We start from the raw sequence: 24227 nt of genomic DNA, 5'->3' as shown, positions 1-24227 counted from the left end.
CGTTTAGCATCCACGGGCCTAGATGCTTTCAATCACCCCCTTTTTGGTGATTGGTGACAACACACAGATAGAGATAGCAAAGGAATTTAAAGCGTAAACAATTAACTGAAATGAAAGCCACATGTACAGCCATGTCAACACAGAGTCATACACAAAAGCCAAATGACATGTCTGATATATCAAGAACCATGAAAAGCCAAACACGCCACAAACCCCCTGAACCCCCTATCTCTACTCCCCCTATCTATCTCCCCCTTTGGCGGCAAAGCAACAAAAAGGAAGGCTGGAGCGAACTAGTCCTGGGGCGGAGAAGACTGAGCCGGAGGAGTCATGCTCGGAGCGGCGATGTAGCGGCCGACGTCATCATCGTCGTCCAAAGAAGTGGAAGTAGCGCACTTGGTTAGAGAGGGCGACGAGGTAGCAGAAGTAGTCGGAGCTGAAGAGACGGTTGGCTCCGTGGTGACGACCGTGGACTCTGTCTGAGGGGCGACCGAAGCCGCGAGTGACGTGGGAAGCGTGGAGGTCACCGAGACACGAACTATTGAGGGTCGAAGCGGTGATAGAGAAGTGCTATCAAACTAAAGAGCCTCAACCGGTAGAGTGGAAACAACTATAGCAGGAGGGCGAGACTGAGCTGTGCTGAGCTGCTGAAAGTCCTAGAACTGTCGCTGCTGCTCAAGAAACTGCCTCCACTGATCCGGTGGCATCGGCGTTTGTTGAGGGTACCCAAACACCCCTGGGTGTAGAAGTGGCGACATCGGGAACGACGCTAAGGGTGTCTGAGGCAGGCTGGCAGTGGGATCGGTAGGAGCTGCTGGGTCCAAGGGAGCTGGAGGAGGTGGAGAATGTCCGATGTGACTGTAGAGTGCTCCAAAGCAGCCCGAGAAGTGCCGGGAGACTGTAGTCTGACTGTCTCCTGGTGCTACCTTATTTCCTGGAGCATAAGTGCTTGGGTCTCCTACTGACGAGCCTGCTCAGCCATGAGTCGAGCCTGAGCGTCTGCCTGTTAGTCCTGCTGCTCGGCAAACTGATGCTGCTGATCTATAAGTGTTTGTAGAATCTGAGCTAGCGTGTCTGGCACTGCAACCTGAGCCACTGTAACTGGAGGCGGTGTCGGGTGCCTAAGGTCGTGACGAGGTGCTACTGCCCCTGACGTACTAGCCTCGTCTTCATGTGCTGCTCGTTGGACGGGAATAGTAGGAGTGAAGTCTTCGTCGTCCTCGGAGTCCTCTGAGTCTGTGGCTAGGTAGTGTGGTAGATGGGCCTCTGCAGTGGCAAGAGAAGCGTCTGCGGCTGTGAAACGGTCCTCGGCTGCTGCTGCCTCTGCCTGAGCCCTCTCTCTGAGTTCTGCTTGGCTCTGCGCTGACCTCAAGCTCCTCTGCGACCATCGTCAGGAGAAGTAGGAGAGTAATCCTTGAACGACGTGGTCGAGATCTCTAGATCGTGCATCATGGCACCCTAGTCAAGCTGAGCGAGGATCCAACTGATCCAGTGATCGTAAGGCTATCTCCTACTCGATGTCAGCCCCTCCATGATCACATCCTCTATCTCACAAATAAAGAAGTCAACAATATCGAACTGCATACCTCCGAGGATATAGATCAATAGCCACTGCTGGAGTGATGTAATCCCCTCACTGTAGCCAATCCAGAACAACAAGCTCCTCTTTAGTACAAAGTGAATCACATAGTCTATTGGAGTGAACCGGCTGGGAACCCTGGGAGTGCCTGGAAGGAATGGCTGCTGGAACAAGACACTCACGTCCTCGTCGGAGGGAAACATCATCTCCTTCGTGTGACGTGGTGGGTCTGCATCACCATAGGTGTGAAAGTGAAGAGAGTAGGGTGGTGTAGAACATACAGACCCACTCCTGGATGTACTAACGTCTCTCTGCTAGGAGCGCTGGCAAGCCGGGGAATCTCTCAAAGAAAGGCTGAATGGGCACACCCCCCGCTGTTACTCTCAAAGCTCCCAGTGGAGTATCCTGTGCTCGCTCATCTGAATCCCAAACTGCAAGTACCCGAAGTAGAAAGACTCCTGGAGGAGTGTGTGAAAGAACGAGTCTGCGTCCCTTTCCCTCTGATCGGGAAACGAAGTCTGTTCATCCACATATCTCATCTTCCTCACCCTGGCCACTGTGAACTCACAAACATCAATCAGAAACACTAACCTGTCGCTAGACTGATCCTCTGGCTCACTCTCTGGCTGATCATCTGTCTGAGCGGCTGTGTCTGTGTGTGGCTGAGTACGGCCTCTAGGCCTCGGAGGACGTCCACCTCGGGCTCGAGCACCACCACGAGCAGGTGGGGTCTGAGCTGGGCCCTGGGTATGCGCAGAATGGCGCAAAGTCGAGTGGTGCCTCTGAGTGGCTGCCCGAGACTCTTGGATCTGGAACAGCCTCTGAGGGCAGTCTGCAGCAGCTACAGCTACGTGTGCACGCTCTCAATCTCGCTCCTCACGAGACCGCTTCTTCTTCTTAGGCTGCTCGTCAACCTTGTCCTTGCCCTTTCTGTCACCTGCCATCTGTTCAAAGAGAGACGGTGGAAGATAATAGAATGAGATAGGGCTATATAACAGTACTAGACCATATGCTAGAGACGAGAAGACCCTAAGCAAAGCATTGAGTCGATATGAGCCTAAATCATGATATCTAGTGGATGTGTTCTTGCCTCTAATGATTTGCAATAAGTGAGTGCAAGAGTGAGTGCCAACAAATGTGCCAAGGAGTGTGTGAAAAGATGTGTAAAGAGTATAGGTGACAACTCCTAATTATGGCAAGAATGTGCTCTAAGTGTATATATGAAAAGTGGATGTGTGACCATGTGTACGTGCAAGCATGTGGAAAAGATAGCTTATTAAGAGAACAACACATGCTTAACACTAGAGACATCACATACCACTCCTGATCTGCGAAGGAATCCGAAGAAACGGAGGATTTTCCCTTTGGGGCAAACTGTCGAACAGGTGTCATGCAGAGCTCGGAGTGTAAGAATGGGAATGGCTCTCGGGCTCCTCACGGTCGCACGGGGTGTAGTGGCTCGCAGCGACAGTCCAGGGTGGTGGCGGCGTCACAGAGCGGCAGCAACGGCGAAGGACGGCAGCGGCGGCTCTGAGCGGCGCTAGGGTGAGGACGCGGCGGCGAGTGGTGGTGACGCGGCGCAGAAGCGGCGAGGCGGAGTTGCGACGGCACTGCTGTGGTGGTGGTGTGGTGCGGCAACGAGTGGGCGGCGGCGCGGTGGAAGGTGTGGTGCGGCGACGGTGTACGAGAGTCGAGAGGAGATGTCGGTGTACGGGTGTTTAGTCGGTGGGAAAACGATAGAACTAACGCTAGGGCCCCACAGGATAGATAATCACTACTGACAGCCTGGGCCCACTAAAGGTGAATGCGTCAGATAAATCGACGGGGTGGAAAACAAGCATCGGAGAAAGGCGTCAGACAGATTTTGACTGGTTAGAACTCAGGCGGCCCATTAGTCCGACAGGTGAGGCATCGGATAAACAATCCGAAGACCTCGGATGATCCGACAGTGGAGTATGAAAAGGGTCGGACTAATGCTGACAGAGAGCTCAGAACAGGAGATGGATGAAGGGATCGGATGATCCGATGTAGAGAAGTGCAAAGCGTCGGATTATCTGGCCCTTAAGAGAATTTTCTGCTGAACTAAGCCTCTACTTCTGAACCAAATCTTGAAAAACCAAAGCAATAAACACTCAATTTGGACCATTTTCGAGTGACAGCCTCACCCCTCAAACACTCATACTTTTAGATGCTCAAAGAGCTTTTACATAACATAGGCAAATGAAGATCCAAGCGATTAAGAGCTTAAAACGGGAATGTATGAGTCATTTGCCTATGAACTTAGAGATTGAACCTTTAAGTTCGCTAGGACATGACTCAATAGTTATGAAAGTGCAACATTTGTCTTATCATTCTTGTTGAGTTGTCAAAACATATTGAACATGTATGACATTCTCTAAGCGTGATTTCTCCTTTATGATGCCACTAACGCAATGCAATACTATGCAAGATGAGAATTAAACATGAATGCAATCTATATGACAAGAAGAATGCATTACAAGAAATTTAAATCTGTCTTGTCAAGTTTGAACCCTCGGCAAGTTTCTTCATGATGAACCTTTCTTCATGCCATGAGCGAAATAAAAGATCCACCGGCTCATGCAAAACCCATGTTCATCACTATCTTGACAAGGTTAGACAAGCCCCTAATATGTGCATATGAGATGCAACTATATGACAAGGTAATTACATGACATTAGAAGCATCTAAAATGTTAAGCTCACTTCGCAACCTACAAAAGGTGCTCTCATCTAGGCGTTTTGTGAAGATATCTGCCAATTGATCTTCGAAACGAACACCACAAAGTGAAATGTCATTCCTTGCCATATGATCTCTTAGGAAGTGATGGCGAATATCTATGTGCTTTGTGCGAGAGTGTTGAACCGGGTTGTTAGCAATTTTTACGGCACTCTCGTTATCACAAAGGAGAGGGATCCTATCTAGTTCTACACCATAGTCCAAAAGGCTTTGCTTCATGTAGAAGATTTGAGCACAACAAGCCCCCGCGGCAATGTATTCCGCCTCCGCGGTGGACAAGGCCACGAAATTTTGCTTCTTTGAGGACCAAGAGACCAAAGAACGCCCTAGCAAGTGGCACCCACCCGAAGTACACTTATGGTCAACATGACATCCGGCAAAGTCCGAATCCGAGTAACCTAAGAGAGTAAAGCTAGCACCTTTGGGGTACCACAAACCTATGCTAGGCATGTGCTTGAGATATCTAAGGATCTGCTTCATGGCACTTAGGTGAGACTCCTTGGGATTAGCTTGGAAACGAGCGCACATAGATGCGGTAACGTAAAGAAGCGACCCAATCATAGAACGATAAAGAGATTGGTCTACCGATTTACCTCCCTCATCAAGGTCTAGATGCCCATTAGTTGGCATTGGAGTCTTGATCGGCTTGCAATCATCCATCTTGAACTTCTTGAGAATATCTCTTGTATACTTTTCTTGATGGATGAAGGTTCCTTCCTTCAATTGCTTGACTTGAAAAACGAGGAAGAAGTTGAGCTCACTGATCATAGACATCTCGAATTCCCTAGCCATCATGTCTCCAAATTTTTTACAAAGAGTAGGGTTAGTTGAACCGAATATGATATCATCAACATAGATTTGACATACGAAAAGTTCTTGGTTGATGATCTTGGTGAAGAGAGTTGTATCCACCCTCTCGATCTTGAAGCCCTTGTTGAGGAAGTCACGAAGGAGTTCATACCAAGCCCTAGGTGCTTGCTTGAGCCCGTAGAGCACCTTGTGCAACCTATAAACATGATTAGGATATCTAGGGTCCTCAAACCCGGGAGGTTGTTCAACATAAACCAACTCATTAATGAAGCCATTTAAGAACACACTCTTCACATCCATTTGAAAGAGTTTCATGTTGTGATGTGAAGCGTACGCAAAGGATACGAATGGCTTCAGATACGGATGGCTTCAAGTCTTGCAATGGGAGCGAATGTCTCTCCAAAGTCCAACCCTTCAACTTGTGCGAAGCCCTTAGTCACAAGTCTTGCATTGTTGCGAACCACCACTCCATGCTCATCTTATTTGTTGCAGAAGACCCACTTGGTACCGATGATGTTCTTGTCTTGAGGACGTTCTTCAAGAACCCAAACTTCATTGCGGGTGAAGTTGTTGAGCTCTTCTTGCATTGCCATCACCCAATCCGGGTCTTCAAGAGCTTCTTCTACATTAGAGGGCTCCAAACAAGAAACAAACGAGTAATGTTCATAAAAAGAGGCATATTGATGTCTACCAGTTCTTGTATCACCCGTAGGATCACCCATGACCAAGTCAATGAGATGGTTCTTTGAAGTTCTTGTGTGCCTCTCTTGTGGTTGAGATGATGAATCTTCTTGTGGTTCGATATTTTGTGCTTGAGCTTGGGTTTGTTCACTTGTGATGTGGGTGTCATCAAAGTGGAGTTGTTCTTGAACCACTTGCTCATCTTGGACATTTTGAGGAGGAGGTTGTGGAGCTTCATCTTCTTCATCGGATAACTCATCATGATGGATTGTTGGTGAAGCTTCTTCTTCATTCTTGGAGTCATCCTTGGAAGGGGCTCCACCTTGAGTGGATGGTGTGATGATCTCTTCATCCTCCTCCTTTGGCTTGACTTGTCCAATGGCAATGTTATTCATGACTTCCCGTAGTGGTTCATCACATACATTATCACAAGCAAAAACTTCCCCTTGGGAGCCATTAGTCTCATCAAACTCCACATCACAAGTTTCTTCAATCATGCGGGAGGCATTATTGAATACTCGATATGCTTTGGAGTTTGATGAATAACCAACTAGTAATCCAACGTCACACCTACTCTCGAACTTACCTAGGTGCTTTCTCTTCTTGAAGATGTAGCATTTGCACCCAAAAACTCGGAAGTAGGAGATGTTGGGCTTCCTCCCAACAAGAAGTTCATACGGGGTCTTCTTCAAGAATTTGTGGAGATACACACGATTTGCCGCAAGGCAAGAGGTGTTGATAGCTTCTGCCCAAAACCTTTGAGAATTCCCATAGTCATCTAGCATTGCTCTTGCAAGGGTGATTAAGGTCTTGTTCTTCCTCTACACAACCCCATTTTGTTGAGGTGTATAGGTTTAAGAGAATTCATGCTTGATTCCGATTTCGTTGCATAGCTCCTCAACTTGAGTATTCCGAAACTCGAAACCATTGTCACTTCGAACCTTGACTACACTTGACTCAAACTCGTTTTGGGCTTGCTTGATGAATATCTTGAAGATCCCGACAGTTTTGCTCTTGTCCTCTAGAAAAAATGTCCAAGCATATCTAGAGCATGGAAAAAAAAATAGCGTGCTATAGCGGCAAAAATGCACTGGCGCGACAGAATTGCTCTTTTTTGCGCTATGCGTGCTTTTGCCGCTATAGCGCGCTAAAGCGCCGCTAAGGCCCTTTAACGGCGTAGTGCTGCTATTCAGCTGCCAAACCCATCAAGTCATTGAAAACAAAAGAAACAGCCCGGCCCGGTCCAATAGGTGTTGGCCCCTTGAAAACCCTAGCGATGGGGCAATTTGGGAGCGCAGCTGCTGCGTGAATCGGCGGCGGGCGAGCGCGGCTGCTGCGCGATGGTGGTGACGGGCGAGCGCGGCTGCTGCGCAACGGTGGAGGCGGGCGAGTGCGGCTACTGCACACGGCGGCGGCAGCGGGCGAGCGCGGCTGATCGGCGATGACAAACACGGGCAGTGGTTCGGCGACGACGCCGGCTGGGCAACTGTAGCGGCCAGGGGAGAGCAAGCGCGCGCAGTCAATTGAGGCCGCCAACGAGCTCCTGTAGTTGCTGCAACTGGCGACCGGTGAGTGACCAACAATGGCTTCTCCAAGTGACATCAGTCCAAGTCCAGTTGTTAGTGCGACAGTAGGTAAGATCTTCTCCTTTGTGGCCCTGTTCTTCTCCAATCTCTAGTTCTCCACGGTAGTGAGTAGTGACTGAGATTTGAATATTTGATACTGTGATAATGTGATTTGATTTCTGATTTCGATTGATTGATTGAATGATAGTTACAGTCCACTGTTCATTGTTAAAAGAGAAAGTTGAGTCCACTAGTTTAAACCAGAGCATGAATTATCTATCAAATTAGTGATTTCAGTTATAAACTTATAATTCTCAATTCTCATTTCTGATTTTGAATGAAAAATTAAAAATATTATATTGTCAGTGATTGGAATCTTTGTGTGTCTACTGCAGGTGGCATATCTAGCATTGCATCCACAGCCCAACAATTAAATGATATTGTTGCTGAAGCATCTGACCCAGCTTGGAAGCATTGCACAATGCCAGATGTGAACAAGAAAAATTCTCTTAAGTGCAACTACTGTGAAAAAACTTATCATGGTGGAATAACAAGAATCAAATACCACCTTGGTCAAGTTCCTAAATGTGGTGTTGCAAAGTGTAAAGAAGTTCCATCTGATGTGAAAGAAGAAATGATTAAGCTGCTTGTCCAAGAAGTTGGATAACAAGCAAAGGAAGAATAGGGAGAAAGAAGATGATAGAGCTGAAGTTGATTTGAGCCGTTCTGAAGGAGAGGAACACAGTGATGCTGATGGCAATTCAGTTATTGTTTTGAAGAAGGTGACAAGCAAAGGTGGTTCTTCAGGTGGTCCAATGGATAAGTACTGTAAACTGACACCAGAAGAAATAGTGGCTGCAAGGAAGGGCAAATCTGGTGTTGCTGAAAAGGTCCAATCCAAGCTATCAACTGAAAAAAGGGAAGAGAAAAGGGACAGAGCATGTGAGTATATATGCCAATTTTTTTTATGAAGCAGGTATCCCACACAACACAGTGACACTGCCTAGCTTTGATCTTATGGTTGAGGCTATTGGAGACTTTGGTGGAAACTTTAGAGGGCCAACTCCATATGAGATGAGTGGGGAAATTCTTACAAAAAAGGTAGAGGAAAGTGCAGGAGACATTGAAGTCTCACCAAGAGTCTTGGGAGTTTAATGGATGCACAGTTATGACAGATGCTTGGACAGACAAGAGAGGTAGAGGTGTGATGAATTTGGTAGTTCATAGTGCATATGGTGTTTGTTTTCTAGATTCAGTGGATTGCTCAGCTGTGAAGAAGGATGGTAGGTACATATTTGAACTGGTTGATAGATGTATTGAGGAGATAGGGGGTGCAAAATATAGTTCAAGTTGTAACTGACAATGCAAGACCCAATGAGGCAGCAGCAAGTTTGTTGAAAGCAAAGCATCCCTCCATTTTTTGGAATGGCTGTGCTGCCCATACCATTGATCTAATGCTAGAAGATATAGGAAAGATGCCAAGAGTTGCAGCAACAATCAGCAAAGCAAAGTGCTTGACTGTTTTTCTATATGCCCATACTAGAGTTTTGAACCTGATGAGGAAGTTTTTTTCTAGAGATTTGGTAAGGTGTGGTGTTACAAGGTTTGTAATAGCTTATCTCAACTTGAAGAGCTTGCTAGAAAACAAAAAAGAATTGCAGAGGCTTTTTAGGGATGATGAGCTCAATGAACTCGGTTACCTAAAAAGTGCCAAAGGGAAGAAAGCAAATAGTGTTGTCAAATCTGAAACTTTTTGGGAATGAGTTCAGACTGCTGTTAATTACTTTGAGCCATTAGCTATTGTGTTGAGGAGAATGGACAGTGATGTTCCAGCCAAGGGGTTCTTCCATGGTTTTCTACTAGAAGCTAAGAATGAGATCTCTAGGAGGTTCAACAATGACAGGAACAAGTTTGAGGATGTTTTTCACATCATTGACAAAAGGTGGGACAGTAAGCTAAATACACCTTTACATAGGGCTGGTTACTAATTGAACCCTTTTTATTATTATCAAAACAAGTTGGCTATGGAGGAGAATGAATCATTTAGAGACGGTGTAATCACTTGCATTACCAAGCTTGTTCCAAATGAAGAGACTCAAGACAAGATTATTGAAGAGCTTCAACTGTTTCAGGATGCTGAAGGATCCTTTGGCAAAGAAATTGCTAAAAGGCAGTGGAAAAAATATCAATTTTGATCCAGGTATGATTAATTTAAAATAGAAAACTATTGAGTAGTGCTACTGCACCAAGTCTTGGAGTTGGTACATAATATCTTACATTGTCCTCTGTTTTCAATTTTTTTGTAATTTAGCTAAATGGTGGCTGAATCATGGAAGTAGTGCACCAAACCAAAGAAAGTTAGCTGCAAGAATTCTAAGTTTGACATGCAGTTCATCAGCTTGTGAGAGATGCTGGAGTTTATATGAACAAGTATGAATCTGTCACTTAAACTTACTGATTTCTATGTTCATTTTTGCAATTATTTCATCCTCTTTTGTTATTGCCTTATAGTCTTATAATAAGTTTGACTCTTATTGAAATAAAAAATAATGAAATCAATTATCAAACCTATGCAGGTCCACACAAAGAGACGCAACAGGATCCTTCATGACAGAATGAGGGATCTTGTGTTTGTCAAATTCAACTCAAAACTAAGGCAACAGAAGGACAACAAGGACAGAGATCCCATTGAGAAACCTGTCCATGATGCTTTAGAAGATGAAGACAATGAGTGGATCACTGGCATTGAGCCAACAGAAGGAGATTTAGAGCAGGAAGAAGAAACTGGAGCATTATCACAAGGAGTTGCAGCTGCACCTCAAGGAGTAGAGAGAACTAAGAGAGCTAACCAGCAGAAATTAAGGAGCAAGAAGAGAAAGCGGTTGATCCCTACATTTGAGAATGAGGAGTCATCTCCATCTTCTGATGGAGAAGATGCCAATGATATTGATATGCTATCTGGTTCTGATTCTGAGGCTATAGCTGAACCATATAGTCCTTAGTCCTTACTAGATCATTGCTCTTGGAGAGTTGGAGACTTGGAGTCTTAGCTGCCAATGTGGAATTGTGGATGGCTGGATGCTTATGTAGTGTGTACTTGATGCCTTCATGGCTGTTTGCTTTGCTAAGAATTGTGATTTGTGAACTTAATCAACTTTATTTGCTGAGAAGTGAACTTAATCATGTTTTCCTGTGACTAAAATAAAATAGCGCGCTATAGCGGCGCTATAGCAGGGGAAACAAGGTAACGCTACTGTGTGTAGCTGCCGCTATAACAAACGCGAAATTTGATAGCGCGCTATTTTTTTCTTTGATCTAGAGTAATCATCAACAATGACTAAGCAATAAAGATTACCTCCAAGGCTCTTGTAGGTGGTTGGTCCGAATAGGTCCATGTGTAGTAGCTCCAAGCACCTTGATGTGGATAGGTACGCCTTCATGGGATGTGGTGAAGCAAATTGCTTCCCGGCTTGACAAGCACTACACAACTTATTTTTATCAAAAATAACATCCTTCACACCAACCACCATACCTCTTTTGAATGCCTTCTTTAGTTGACTCATCCCAATGTGAGCAATCCGTCGGTGCCAAAGCCATCCCATTGAGTTCTTTGAAAAGAGACAAGTAGCCAAACTAGCATCGTTAGATGAAAAATCTACAAGGTAGATATTACCGTGCCAGAAGCCTTTGAAGATCAAACTCTTATCCTCCTTGCTTGTAACAATTACACCACTATCACTAAAGGTACATATCAAACCCAAATCACAAAGTTGTGCAATTGAAAGCAAATTAAAGCTTACCGACTCCACTAGCAACACATTTGAAATTGAGAGATCTTTGGAGACAGCAACCTTACCCAAATCTACCACTTTCCCTTTAGAATTATCACCAAAGGTGACATGCTCGTGATCGCCCACTTCTTCATCTAGTGAGGTGAACATCTTTACATAGCCGGTCATGTGTTGTGTACATCCGCTATCAAGCACCCAATGCTTTCCACCGGCTTTGTAGTTCACCTACACACAAATGAATTACTCTTGAGGTTTGGGAACCCAAGCAACTTTGGGTCCTTTGATGTGAGTAACTAAGACTTTGGGAACCCATAGTTGGTAGGGTAGCTTTTCCTTCTCTTGTGTGCCAATGAACTTGGCCTTCACCTTGCCATTCTTAAGCTTGCTCAACAAAAAGTGATGATTGTCAAATTGAGACTTATAGTTGTTAGGCAAGGTAGGAAGAGGGTGAATAGGAATAGGACACTCCCATGTGTGATGTCCAACATCTTGGCAATATTGACAATAGGAGCCTACTTCCTTGTTGAAGCAATCCTTGAGCTCCGGAGACCTTGGAACATTCTCCGGTGGCTTGGGGAAGGATCCAAGACCCTTAGTTCCAAAGTGCCTTGCATTGTTGAAGAGAATCTCCTTGTGAAAGTATTCTCCTCTTGTCACATTGAACATGTACTTGGTCAAACTTTGAAGCTCCTCCTCAAGTTCTTTTTCCTTATCATGGTTAGTCTTGGAAGAACTAGGGACATCATGATCAGTGAAAGATTTGGAAGACTCCACATGTGTTTCACAAGAAGTTGATGCATTGATGTTTTTAGTTTTTGGAGTTTCAAGTTCATCATCAATAGCATCAAAAGCAAACTCAAGTTCTTGATATTTTGAATTTAGATTAGCATAATCAAGCTTAAGCTTCTTCTTGGACTCTTCAAGTGACTTGTTGAGCACAACTACTTCATCATGTTTTTCAACTAGTTCATTGTGCTTAACAAGTAACTTATCATGATCCTCTCTAAGTTGCTTGCTAGATACAACATATTTTTCATAAGTCTCTACTACAGTACTACCTCATTGTGTCTAACAAATAACTCATCATGTGAAGTCTTAAGCTCAACATGCACATTTTTTAAACACTTGAGTTTAGATTTAAGCTTCTTGATCATGTCATTATATTCATCTAGGAGCAACTTATGATCTCTAGGAGATATCTCATTTTCACTATCATCATAACTAGAGCATGAGTCATCGGAATTCACCTTGGGGTTACCTCTAGCCATGAGGCATATGGGTAGTGGAGGTAGCGGTGGTTCATCTTCATGGATGGTGATCCCCACAACGATATTCTTGGAGTCATCATCATCATCATCATCATCGTTGCTTGAGGTCTCGCCGTCGGTGATCCACTCCCCAAGGAAAGCCTTGATTTTCTCTTTCTTCTTGAAGGACCTCTTCTTCTTGTACTCTTTTTTGTCATGGTCCTTCTTGTGATCATGATCTTTCTTGTGCCTTGGTTGATTGTCCTCATCTTGCTTCTTGTTGGATTCTTGAGGGCAATCATATGAGAGATGACCGTACTTGCCACAAACATAGCATATCTTCTTGAGGGTATCTTTTGGCTTCCTTGTACGGAACTTGTTTTTCTTGGGGTCGAAGTTGTACCCCTTCTTGTTCAACCTTGACCTAAGCTTTGTGGTCTTCCTCATGAGGAGAGTAAGTTTGGTGTCTTCATCACCTTCCTCATCACTTGAGTCATCACTAGCTTCACTTGAACTTGACATAGGTGCCTTGCCCTTGCTCTTCTTATTTGACTTGTGTTCGGCTTTTGCTTTGAGAGCAAGATCACCTTTGGCTTGAAGAGGATCAATTTCGCCCAAGAGAAACATCTCATGAGACCGAATTTTCCCAACCACTTCACTCACTTGCAATGTGGAAAGATCTTTCTCATACAGCAAGGATGTCACAATGTTGTACTTGGACTTGTGCAATGAGTGAAGAATCTTCCGGATGATGTCACTAGTAGACAAAGAAGAAATTTCAAATGCGTTAATGTCCTCAACAAGTACATTCAACCTAGCATACATTTGTTCAACTAGTTCACTAGGATGCATTTTGAACTCATTGAGTTTCTCCTTAAGCACTTGGTACTTCTCTTCACGGAGCTTCTTAGAACCAACATGAATGGTCTCAAGCTCTTCCCACACTTCATGAGCGGTTTTCTTGCTATGCACACGTGCAAAGATTTCTTCACTAAGAGCATCAAACAAAGCATTTTTGGGTCTAGCATTCCATTTTGTGTGGTCCTCATCCATAACACCAATGGCTTTGTCGGTGACCTCCCAAGCAAGAGGGTTAAGAGCCTCAAGATAACCCGCCATGCGGGCTTTCAAATAACTGTAGTTTCGCCCATCGAGCTTGGGTGGTCCACTACTCCCCGGGGCCATTTCTCTAAGTTGTTAGACCCTAAAAAGAGAGCCTATGCTCTAATACCAATTGAAAGGATTGTGGCCCAAGAAGGGGGGGATGAATTGGGACTTTTTCGATTTCTAACCGTCCTTAGCCTACCACTAGTGTTGCCCAAACCTAAAGTTCAAAGACCTAAGATCTAGAGCACACTAACATGATGAATCTAGGTAGGTAAGCACACTAACAAAGCCATCATCCAAGATGAACACACTAGATAAGCAACGGCCAGCCCAAATGAAACAAGCTATCAAGAGCAAGTCCTAATCTCAAACAATCAAGCCAAGAGCAAGAAACTGAAAATGCTTAAGTAAATTTCTTGAATGTAAAGAGAATGGATAAGAGACAACTAGATTTTTTTCTGTGGTATCGAGGAGTTGACGCTCCCCCCTAATCCACATTGGAGCACTCACAAAGGGTTAAGCTCCCTTGCATCACGAAGAGCAAGTATCCACTAAGAATACCCCTTCTCCATCTCCAGAATGGCGGGCTTCAAATCGTGTATAACTTCTTCTTCTTGGGGCTCCCACAAACTCCAAGAGCTCACCAAGAGCCTCCGATCACCAAGACCGTCTAGGTGTCGTCAAACACCAAGAGTAACAAGTCCTAAGCCTTCACTTGACCATCACTCAGTTGGCCCTATGGTTCTAGCACACTTGCACTCTTCCAAGGTTTGAATTCTTGATTGAAATGGTTGATCTCAATGTGTGGATGTCTTCTCTCAGCTCATGGGTGGCCTCAGGTGTTCAAAGGTTCAAAAGATAGTGAAGAGACCCGAGGTACCCCCTTAAAAAGGCTAGAGATCACCTAGTGTCCGTTACCAAATTTCTGGAAAAAGTTGGTTACATCAGATAAACAGACCCAGCCCTAGATAGGGGCGTCGGATCATCTGACCCCACTGCATTTTCCATTTTAGCCGTTAAGATTTAAACCAATGTTGATGTCATTCATCCGACGTGTTTATCCGACCAATTCTGGAGTAGAGCATCGGATCATCCAGTGTGGCTGAAAATTTGAATTCCAGAACAACGGCACTTGATCATTTACCCGGCTAATTTGTCCGACGTAAGTGAAGCCCACGTCGGATCATCCGATCCTTTTTCCATCTGCAAAACATGCTCTCTGGTACATCATCCGACACTTTGTCAGACGCGATTTTTCCTTAGCATCGGATAATCCGATCCCGTATGATATTTTCGGTCCCTAAAAACATGCTCTCTGAGTAATACTACGAGTCAAACTCTGACCTGTATTCCTGTAGGGTCGGATAATCCGGGTGCTTTGATGTGTTTATCCGACCCTAGTGTATTCGGATTATCCGAACCCACTGAGAATTTCTTGTTTCTGTTTTCTGACTTGGAATTGATTTGAACATCGATTCTTTCTACTTCCAAGTGTTTTTCTGAGTTTCTTTGTTTGTCTTGAGTTGATCTTGAGCAAGTGTGCAAGAAATCCAAGGCCAACTCATCGAATGGTCAAGCTACTAACTCCGAACCCCTCTTGATAGTACGGTCACGAACTAGAAACTATAAAACCTATACTATATCAAGTGTCCTTCATCTCCTTGTGACATTTGAGTCTACAAAGGTCCTTAATCTTGTGAATATGAGTCTGTGACTTTGAATGTTGAAATTGAGGGGTCTCCTTTCATTTGCGACTTTAACGGATTAATAATAATTACTTCAAAACACACGTTAGTCACAAATGTTGTCACTAATCACCAAAACTTACCATTTAGCATCCACGGGCCTAGATGCTTTCAGTCTTCTGCGTGTTTTTCTCTTATTTTGTACTTGTGTACTTGCAATCAACAATTCACCAACACTCATAGAATTCATTAGTAATAACTCCTACCACTAATGCTGGTGCTCATTCTTTAAGTGTTTATGCAGGAGTTGATGACACATATTTTGCACTTAGCAGCCATCAACACCAGTCAGATTGGTCTGGGTAACTTTGTCAAAATTCAAATTTGACTTCACTATTGCGTATATAGACTGTCCAATTTAGATTTCGGATGAGAAAGTTATGACTTCGGTAAGATTTGACCCAGATCGGACCATTGAGACCAATCCAGTAGACTAGTCAGACCGATCTAGGTTGTACAATTTGGGTTAGGAGTTGTATGTAGACATGGAATTTGTATAAAATTACACTCCTAATAGAGTAAGATCTTCCCACCTTATAAATATAAAGGGCCACAACCGATTGAGGACATCCAGTTGATCAATAATATAAGCTTTATTGTTTTCCTTTATTTTTTGTCTTTTCCAATCCTAGCTCTTCCAACCCCAATATGTTGTTCTTCTATGTCTCGATGGTGTTTGAAGATGTTGTAGGTGGCCTTTTGACCTAGAACAACATTGCTTCTACTTCCCCTGACTGGGTCCCTCTCATATGAGTGTTTGTTGGATACTCGCCGGCTCCCGGCCAAACTGGCCTAACCAGCCTCCCAAATCGGTGTTACTAGATCTACGCAGCGGCATTGCAACGTGTGCCTTTGCTCGCTACACACGCTAGTGCTCTCGTGTGTTGGCCTTGAATTTGAGCCAACATAACCCCTGGTAACCAACGGCGGGCATGATTGTTCGCTGCCGCTGCAGCACAAATGTATTTTATTTGGTGCTTGCTCTGGTGGGATGAGGATGATTTGTTTCAAAAAATAAAGGGCTAGTTAAACTTATTTGGATAGGGCTCTTCAAATTTTTTTATCAGGTAATGAAAATAAAACCCTATGAGGATTGTCTTAAGGGGGCATGGGAAAAATGTATAGATGCATATGACTTTAACCTTTATCAATTACTAGTGGATATGTACGTGCCACAGGCATGTGTTTAAAGTCAAATGGTTTAAAAGTAATTGGATTGCATCGAACTACTACTAAAAATATCATTTGTTGCATGATGGAATAACACAACAAAGAGAAACAGAGGAGTTTTATGACTTACAGCTTACCAAAGGCCCATCAACCTCCTCCATCTTCTCTTTGCCATATAGATGCTCCACCAAAGCGAGAACAAACTCAATTGCTGTTTCTGGACCTCGGCTGGTCACGACATTCTAATTCACCACCACCCTTAAGTTCATAGGCATCACATCTGCAATGAACTTCTCCACGAATGATGGATAACAACTTGGGCACATATAATTACACATCTAATTTCACCAAAAAAATTATACCCTGGCATTGGTGCTAAAAAGCTTGCCGATATGTGCTCTAAGAATTCATCGCCTGACGCATGCAAGCAAATTAAAAAATAAACAATGTGAAATAAAGTCCCTTGACGATCGATGTTGCTTGATGTCCTACGCCATGGAGAAAATAAATACCTTGATACAACATGCAACTTGGGGGTCAGGATCTGATGGGAAACACAAGTGTGAAAGACCGGATTGGGTGCTCTAGCCTAAGAGGGGGAGGGGGTGAATTAGTCAAGTTAAAACCTTAACCTATGGCTCCAACTAAATTGCACAATATTAAACTAAAACATGCTATCTATATATGCAACTATGGCTTTGCTAGTGTGTAACCCCTATCCTAAAAGAGTTTAGCAACCTATAGCCTTTCTATCAAGAAACTACTCTATGAAAGTAAAGACATACAAGAATTGCTAGTATGAAATCGGAAACATAAAGAGTGAGATAGGAGGAAGCAAACTCTTGACGCGCGTGTTTATCCCGTAGTTCGGTTAGCCACAAAGACACCCCTACATCCACGTTGTTAAAGCACTCACTAAGAGTATCACTTCCCGGTAATCAAGTCTCTTCCGTGGACTCAACCATGGTCACCTTGATCCCGTTTTCCACTAAGGAGCTTGTCCACAAAGGAAGGGAGTCTCCACGTCCCCTGTACAAGGATGTCATCGCTGCTCCACACCAAGTCGGAGGGTCGATGACGTGCCGGCGAGCCACCAATGCTCCAAGGTGCCAGTGCACCGAAATCTTCTTGATGGTTCACTCAAGAACCAGCCACAAGACACAGCACCTTGCTTGCTCACTCACTCAAAAGCTAATCTAGCACTTACACTCTTAAAGCTAGTGCTAAACCTAAGGATTTGATCAATATGCACTTGGGTAGGCTTGGAGGGTTTCCTGGATGTGTATGAGGCTTGTAGTAACTCCAGCAATCTTCAAATGGCCGGGGGATGGCATATATATAGGTCTCCAAGTCCATAGAACTGTTAAGAGCCGTTGTACCTTTTCTGCGCAGGGCACCGGATAGACCGGTGAGGTGGCACCGGTGCAACCGGTCACTCACGGCTCGTCAGTAGCCGTTGGCCTTCCGACAGCTGCCGTGGCTGTCACCGGATAGACTGGTGTATTGCACCGGTTCAACCGGTCCTAAAGCTTTGCGTCCTGGCCACTTGACATGCTCTCTAGTACATAACATGGTGCTTGCACCGGTGCATCAACTTGGCATCACCGGTTCAACCGGTGCAACTTGGGCTTCTTCATTTGGCTCCCTTCTGCGTAGGCCAAATGCACCGATGGTGGGGCACCGGTGTATCCGAAGCCAACCGGTTACACCGGTGCTTAGTCACCGGTTCATCCGGCGCTACAGTTTTCTGTAGAACTCGTCCAATTCAACATTTCTTTGAGTTCTTTCTTCGTTTTTTTCTTTGCTTAGTCTTTTTGCTTCATCCCTGGGATCTATGATTGTTCACTTGACATACTCATTAGTCCCATTGATTGCGTTGTTACTCAATCACCAAAATCACAAAACAATGGCCGAATGGGGCCATTTTCCTTACAATCTCCCCCTTTTTGGTGATTGATGACAAACCAATCAAAGCAATCATAAATTTTGCAAAAATTGAGAAATTGAACCACTTACACTTGCTTGGATGCTTACCATCATCCAATGTTGACTTGGCCTCCCCCCTAAATCCATAATCCCCCTTTGTTTCTCCCCATATTTGCTACTCCCTCATTGTCAAAGCTATTTGCAAACTTCTCCCCCTTTGATCATCTTGCTTTGATCCAAACTTCTCCCCCTTTGGAATCAAATCACCTAAAAAGACTTGGCAAAACAATATAGCTCAAAGGGAAAAGTTAGTAGCCTAGGGAGTTAGTTTCATGAATCATGATCCAATTGTATGATATCAATTAAGACATCAATTGAGCAATTACTAAGGTGGATCACAAAATCACGAAACTAGCATGACATGAGCTAAACTTTCCACAAAGTGTGTGCACAAAATGATAATGTAAAAATCATGTGCACAACTAGAGATTGAAAGAGAAAGCTTAGATCATATCATGCACGGAGGTAGCTCTAAAATAACAAAGAATTGTAAAAAAACAATTGAATGAGTTTTAGACCATGCATACCTCCGGGGGATGGTGTAGTTACCTTGCATGTACCAATTTGAAAGTCTTGAAGTGAAGAACACTTGGTACACCAAGGTGAGCAAATGTATGAGCACATAGCATATGAACATAGATATGGAAATTTAAGTTCAATAGAGCATGGCTCAATATGTATGAAAGCACACTACTTTATCTAATCACTCTTATAGAGTTATTGATTCACATTGAGCGTGAACAATATTCTCTTAGAGTGTTAACTCCGGAAAGAGACTAGAAAAGATAGACTTGAAGACATGTTAGTCTCAAAATCACAAACCATAGGATGAGCTCCCTCTAAATGTGTGCATTTAGTGTTTCAATCACTAATCAAATGTATGCATATTGTTTTTGACAACAATGGGAAGTTTACCCTATAGCTTGTGCTCCTGGTACACAAATGAAATACATACCTCATGAAGTCCATGTACCATGAAGGGTAACCTTATGTAGCTTTCTACACACTTATCAAACCATGTAGGTTGCTCATGGGTTAGAATCATGACACAAGCAACCTACCATATGTAACACTAGGAGAATGCAAAGCATGCAAACAATCGTAGCAAAGAGTAATGGAGCTACATGATGCTTGAATTGAAATCTAGCTACCATTACCTTATGGGGGACTTGGGCACAAAATGTCCAAGTTGTGAGCTTAGCTTTTTTTGCTTGAACCTTTTCATCATCTTGTAAGCTAAGCCTCCAAATCCCCCGAAGTCATTCTTGGGCTTCAAATCTCCTTTGGAACCCACACACCATTTGAGGCCCCTTCATATTGGTAATGACATCCTTGGGCACCCAAATAGAGTGATTCCAACTCCTTTCTTGCTTCCCAATCTTGTGAGCAACCACCTTGCCATTGGTTTTCTTCTTGATCATATAGGTGGTCCTATTGCTTTTGTTCCTACGGTTGGGCTTGGTGTAGATGAGAGAACTCTTGATTGTTAGCTTTTTCTTGTTCTTCTCATCCGAAAGCTTCTTCTTTGGTTGAGGGCACTTTTTGGACTTGTGGCCTTTTTTATAACACTTTGAGCAAGTCACGGTGGACCCCTTCTCAAGCTTCTTCACCATGTCTTTATGGTTATCTTGAGAAGGTTGGACATTGCTCTCAATGCTCTTGACCTACAATCTAGCCAAGTCCTTCGTGAGCCTCTCTACCTCTTACTTGAGCTCATTATTTTCCTTGGCAATGAGGTCATCACATGATTCCACAAAAACATCCTCATGGCATTTCTTATTGCAAGAGTTAGAGGTTTCCGAAGAGTTATTAATTATTGTAATGCTCTCAATTTTTAATTTGAGCTCTTCATGCTCCTTGCCAAGCAATTGGAATTTGCACAATAAATCATCGTAATTTGTGGGAAGAGCAGCATTAAGATCATTGAGCGCACTACATTTTTTAGATTGCTTTTTAATTACTCTTTGGTTCTCATGTACAAGGTCAAGAAGCTCATCATATGAAGGAGAATCGGAGTCATCATCACTTACATCGCTTTCCATACCTTGGGCCATAAGGCAAGTGTTTGATGATGACCCCATGTTGGTACGGGTGGTGAATTTCTTGTTTGATTCATCACTTGAGTTTGCGCTTGATTCTTCACCACCACTAACCCATTCACTAAAAATGGAAAATGATTCATGTTTGGGCTTCTTCTCCTTCTTTTGTTGCTTCTTCTTCTTGAATCTCTTCTCAACCTTCATAAGTTGATGGTGATGCCCATCCTTGAGGAAGACCATATACCCCATTGAGTTAATTTCCTTCAAGCTTTTGTTCATCTTCTTGACTTATTTGTAAAGATTAGGGTCCATTGGCTCTTTTTCATCATTTGAGGAGCTTTGGCATGCCTCCTCTTCTTCCTCTTCACTTGAGTTACCTTTGATGGCCATCTTCTTCAACTTCTTGACTTGCTTGCATGCAAGTTCACTATGTGTTGGTGAAGAAGGTGGCGCTCTTGGCTTGATGTCATGGCGTAGCTCGTGGGCGACCACTTTGTTGAGGACTTGATTTGGTGTCAATTGATTGAGATCTTTTTCATAAATCATTGTGATCACCAAATCATAATCCGGCCTCCGTAGTGAGTGAAGGATCTTGCGAATAAGTTCCGTATCATCAATTTTCTTCACACCTAAAGAATTGATCTCATTCATAAGAGTGTTTAATCGTGAGTACATACATTCGGCGTTTTCATCATCAAGTTGCTTAAAACTATTAAGCTTATCAATGAGAACATGATATCTTTCATTGGCTACATCCTCCGTGCCTTCATGGTTCTCAATGATAGTCTTCCATAGTTTTTTAGCATTTTCACAAGAATAAACACGATTAAATACATTTTCATATAGAGATGACAAGATAATGCATTTGGCGGTGGCGTCATATTCTCTCTTATTGGCTATTGCTTTTAGTTCCTTCACAAACTACTCTCCAAATATTTAGACTCTTTGCTTGAAGGTGTGATTGCATTAAAATCTTCCATCGTTGGAAGCCCATGCCATCGAAACATGGAGGAGGTCCTAATGAATCCATCCCTTCCCCAAAGAACTAACTCACTAGGCGGTGAAGCCTAACCGATCAAGTGAGCCGGTTTTCACAAGCCAATGGAATTGGCTTTCTTTTTGAGAGAAGTGAGTCCCTACTCTGATAACAATTGAAAGACCGGATCGGGTGCTCTAGCCTAAGAGGGGGAGGGGGTGAATTAGGCAAGTTAAAACCTTAACCTATGGCTCCAATTAAATTGCACAATATTAAACTAAAACATGCTATCTATATGTGCAACTATGGCTTTGCTAGTGTGTAACCCCTATCCCAAAAGAGTTTAGCAACCTATAGCCTTTCCTATCAAGAAACTACTCTATGAAAGTAAAGGCATACAAAAATTGCTAGTATGAAATGCGGAAACGTAAGGAGTGGGATAGGAGGAAGCAAACTCTTGACGCGGGTGTTTATCCCGTGGTTCGGTTAGCCACAAAGGCACCCCTACATCCATATTGTTGAAGCACTCACTAAGAGTATCGCTTCCCGGTAATCAAGTCTCTTCCGTGGACTCAACCACAGTCACCTTGATCCTGTTTTCCACTAAGGAGCTTGTCCACGAAGAAAGGGGGTCTCCACGTCCCCCGTACAAGGATGTCGTCGCCGCTCCACACCAAATCGGAGGGTCGATGACGTGCCGGCGAGCCACCAATGCTCCAAGGTGCCGGTGCACCGAAATCTTCTTGATGCTTCACTCAAGAACCAGCCACAAGGCACAGCACCTTGCTTGCTGACTCACTCAAGAGCTAATATGGCACTTACACTCTCAAAGTTAGTGCTAAACCTAAGGATTTGATCAATATGCACTTGGATAGGTTTGGAGGGTTTCCTGGATGTGTATGAGGCTTATAGTAACTCCAGCAATCTTCAAATGGCCAGGGGATGGCATATATATAGGCCTCCATGTCTATAGAGTCGTTAAGAGCCGTTGGGTTTTTTCTGCGCAGGGCACCGGATAGACCGGTGAGGTGGCACTGGTGCAACCGGTCACTCACGGCTCGTCAGTAGCCGTTGGCCTTCTGACAGCTGACGTGGCTGTCACCGGATAGACCGGTGTATTGCACTGGTGACCACCGGTTCAACCGGTCCTGAAGCTTTGCGTCCTAGCCACTTGACATGCTCTCTGGTACATAGCGTGGTGCTTGCACTGGTGCATCAACTTGGCATCACCGGTTCAACCGGTGCAACTTGGGCTTCTACATTTGGCTTCCTTCTACGCAGACCAAATGCACCGGTGGTGGGGCACTGGTGTATCCGAAGCCAACCGGTTACACTGGTGCTTAGTTACCGGTTCATCCGGTGCTACTGTTTTCTATAGAACTTGTCCAATTCAATATTTCTTTGAGTTCTTTCTTCATGTTTTGCTTTGCTTGGCCTTTTTTGCTTCATCCCTAGGATCTATGATTGTTCACTTGACAAACTCATTAGTCCCATTGATTGTGTTGTTACTCAATCACCAAAATCACAAAACAATGGCCTAATGGGGCTATTTTCCTTACAAGGTGGATCCTGACAGTGCCCTGATTTAATGAAACAAAGAACAAAGATGGAGGTCAGTGACCTCGATGGCAGTTAGCAAAATAAAAAACAAACATTGCTAAACAAATCCCTGGAGGCCATGGAGAAAACATGCACCAAGGCCAAGGTGCAACGGGGGGAGGGGGTGGCATCCTCACCGCTGATTTAATGAATCCAAGATCAAAGATGAAGGTCGACACTTGCCTCGGGCAGTCGGCCATCGCGACGACAGCATGTTGCAATGGGCGCTCGTGAAGGCGGCATGACGACAGTTTGACCGCTGCTCGTGAGCCAATCTCGGTCGAGCGTGGGAGCGGCGCACTTGACGGAGCACAAAAGCCCTCGATCAACCAGCGCACAACACAAATGGAAGGTTTGGCACTCAATCAACCAGTGCACAACACAAAAGGATGATAAACAAAAGAGGGTTAATCAGCTCACAACAATAAGAAAATAAAAGGAGAGATTTTAGGATGCCTTACCAAAAACTATGGTTGCCTCATCTCTATACAATGGAAAGTAACAAGTGGGCACAAAGGTGGGTAGGTAAAAGTATTTGGTGTAAAAAATATTAGGATTTTGGTGGAAACATTTTCCTTCTATCAATTTCGTGGGTCTACACCCTCTTTCGTCAAACCTTTGGGCTGACAAGTGGGACCTCTGTGAGGGGTACGGTGGGCTTAATCTTGGTGAGAAAGAGTTTCAATTGTTTCAATTTTTATAGTATAGATTTCGTTAGTGGGCCAATAGTTCGTCTATGTAACTCTGAAAATACCAATATCTTAAGCTAATGAGATAAGGTTAGATAAGTTAATTCATGCTTGACCCAAAAGATATCTTTCCTAGAAAGTAGTTTCGCGAATGCCTAATAGAGTCCTGCCGCCATCAGCAAATCCTGTCATATCGAAATGTAGATCTACGAAATGATTGGAAAAGAAGCAAATTAATGGAGGCGGTTGCCGAAAAATTCTGGTCCTATCTATAGTACAGTGATTTGCAGCTAGCAGTTCTTTTCGATGCGTCCTATATGTGAAGTGGAGAAAGTACACCACAAATTTAAGTTTAGTTAAGCGTCTCAGAAACAGATGAAAGAAGAGAGAAGCTCAGCTATCACTCTCAGGAGCGTTATCTTGCTATTCGGACCATGTGAGCTCTAGACTGAAACGTGTACAACCTCAACTAGCATGTGACCATAA

General features: G+C 43.9%; 1 protein-coding gene across 1 annotated transcript; it reads right to left on the bottom strand.

The window, feature by feature from the left end:
• Nucleotides 1–12229: 12229 nt before the first annotated feature.
• On the bottom strand, nucleotides 12230–13549 carry LOC120680887. Its single transcript, XM_039962469.1, has one exon. It carries the CDS (start codon nucleotides 13547–13549, stop codon nucleotides 12230–12232), a length of 1320 nt encoding a protein of 439 aa, XP_039818403.1.
• Between the last annotated feature and the right edge of the window lie 10678 nt (nucleotides 13550–24227).

This window comes from Panicum virgatum, chromosome 7N (assembly GCF_016808335.1).
Source record: "Panicum virgatum strain AP13 chromosome 7N, P.virgatum_v5, whole genome shotgun sequence".
Lineage (NCBI taxonomy): Eukaryota > Viridiplantae > Streptophyta > Magnoliopsida > Poales > Poaceae > Panicum > Panicum virgatum.
Note: the sequence above shows the minus strand (reverse complement) of the source record. Positions and strands in the feature narration are given on the sequence as shown.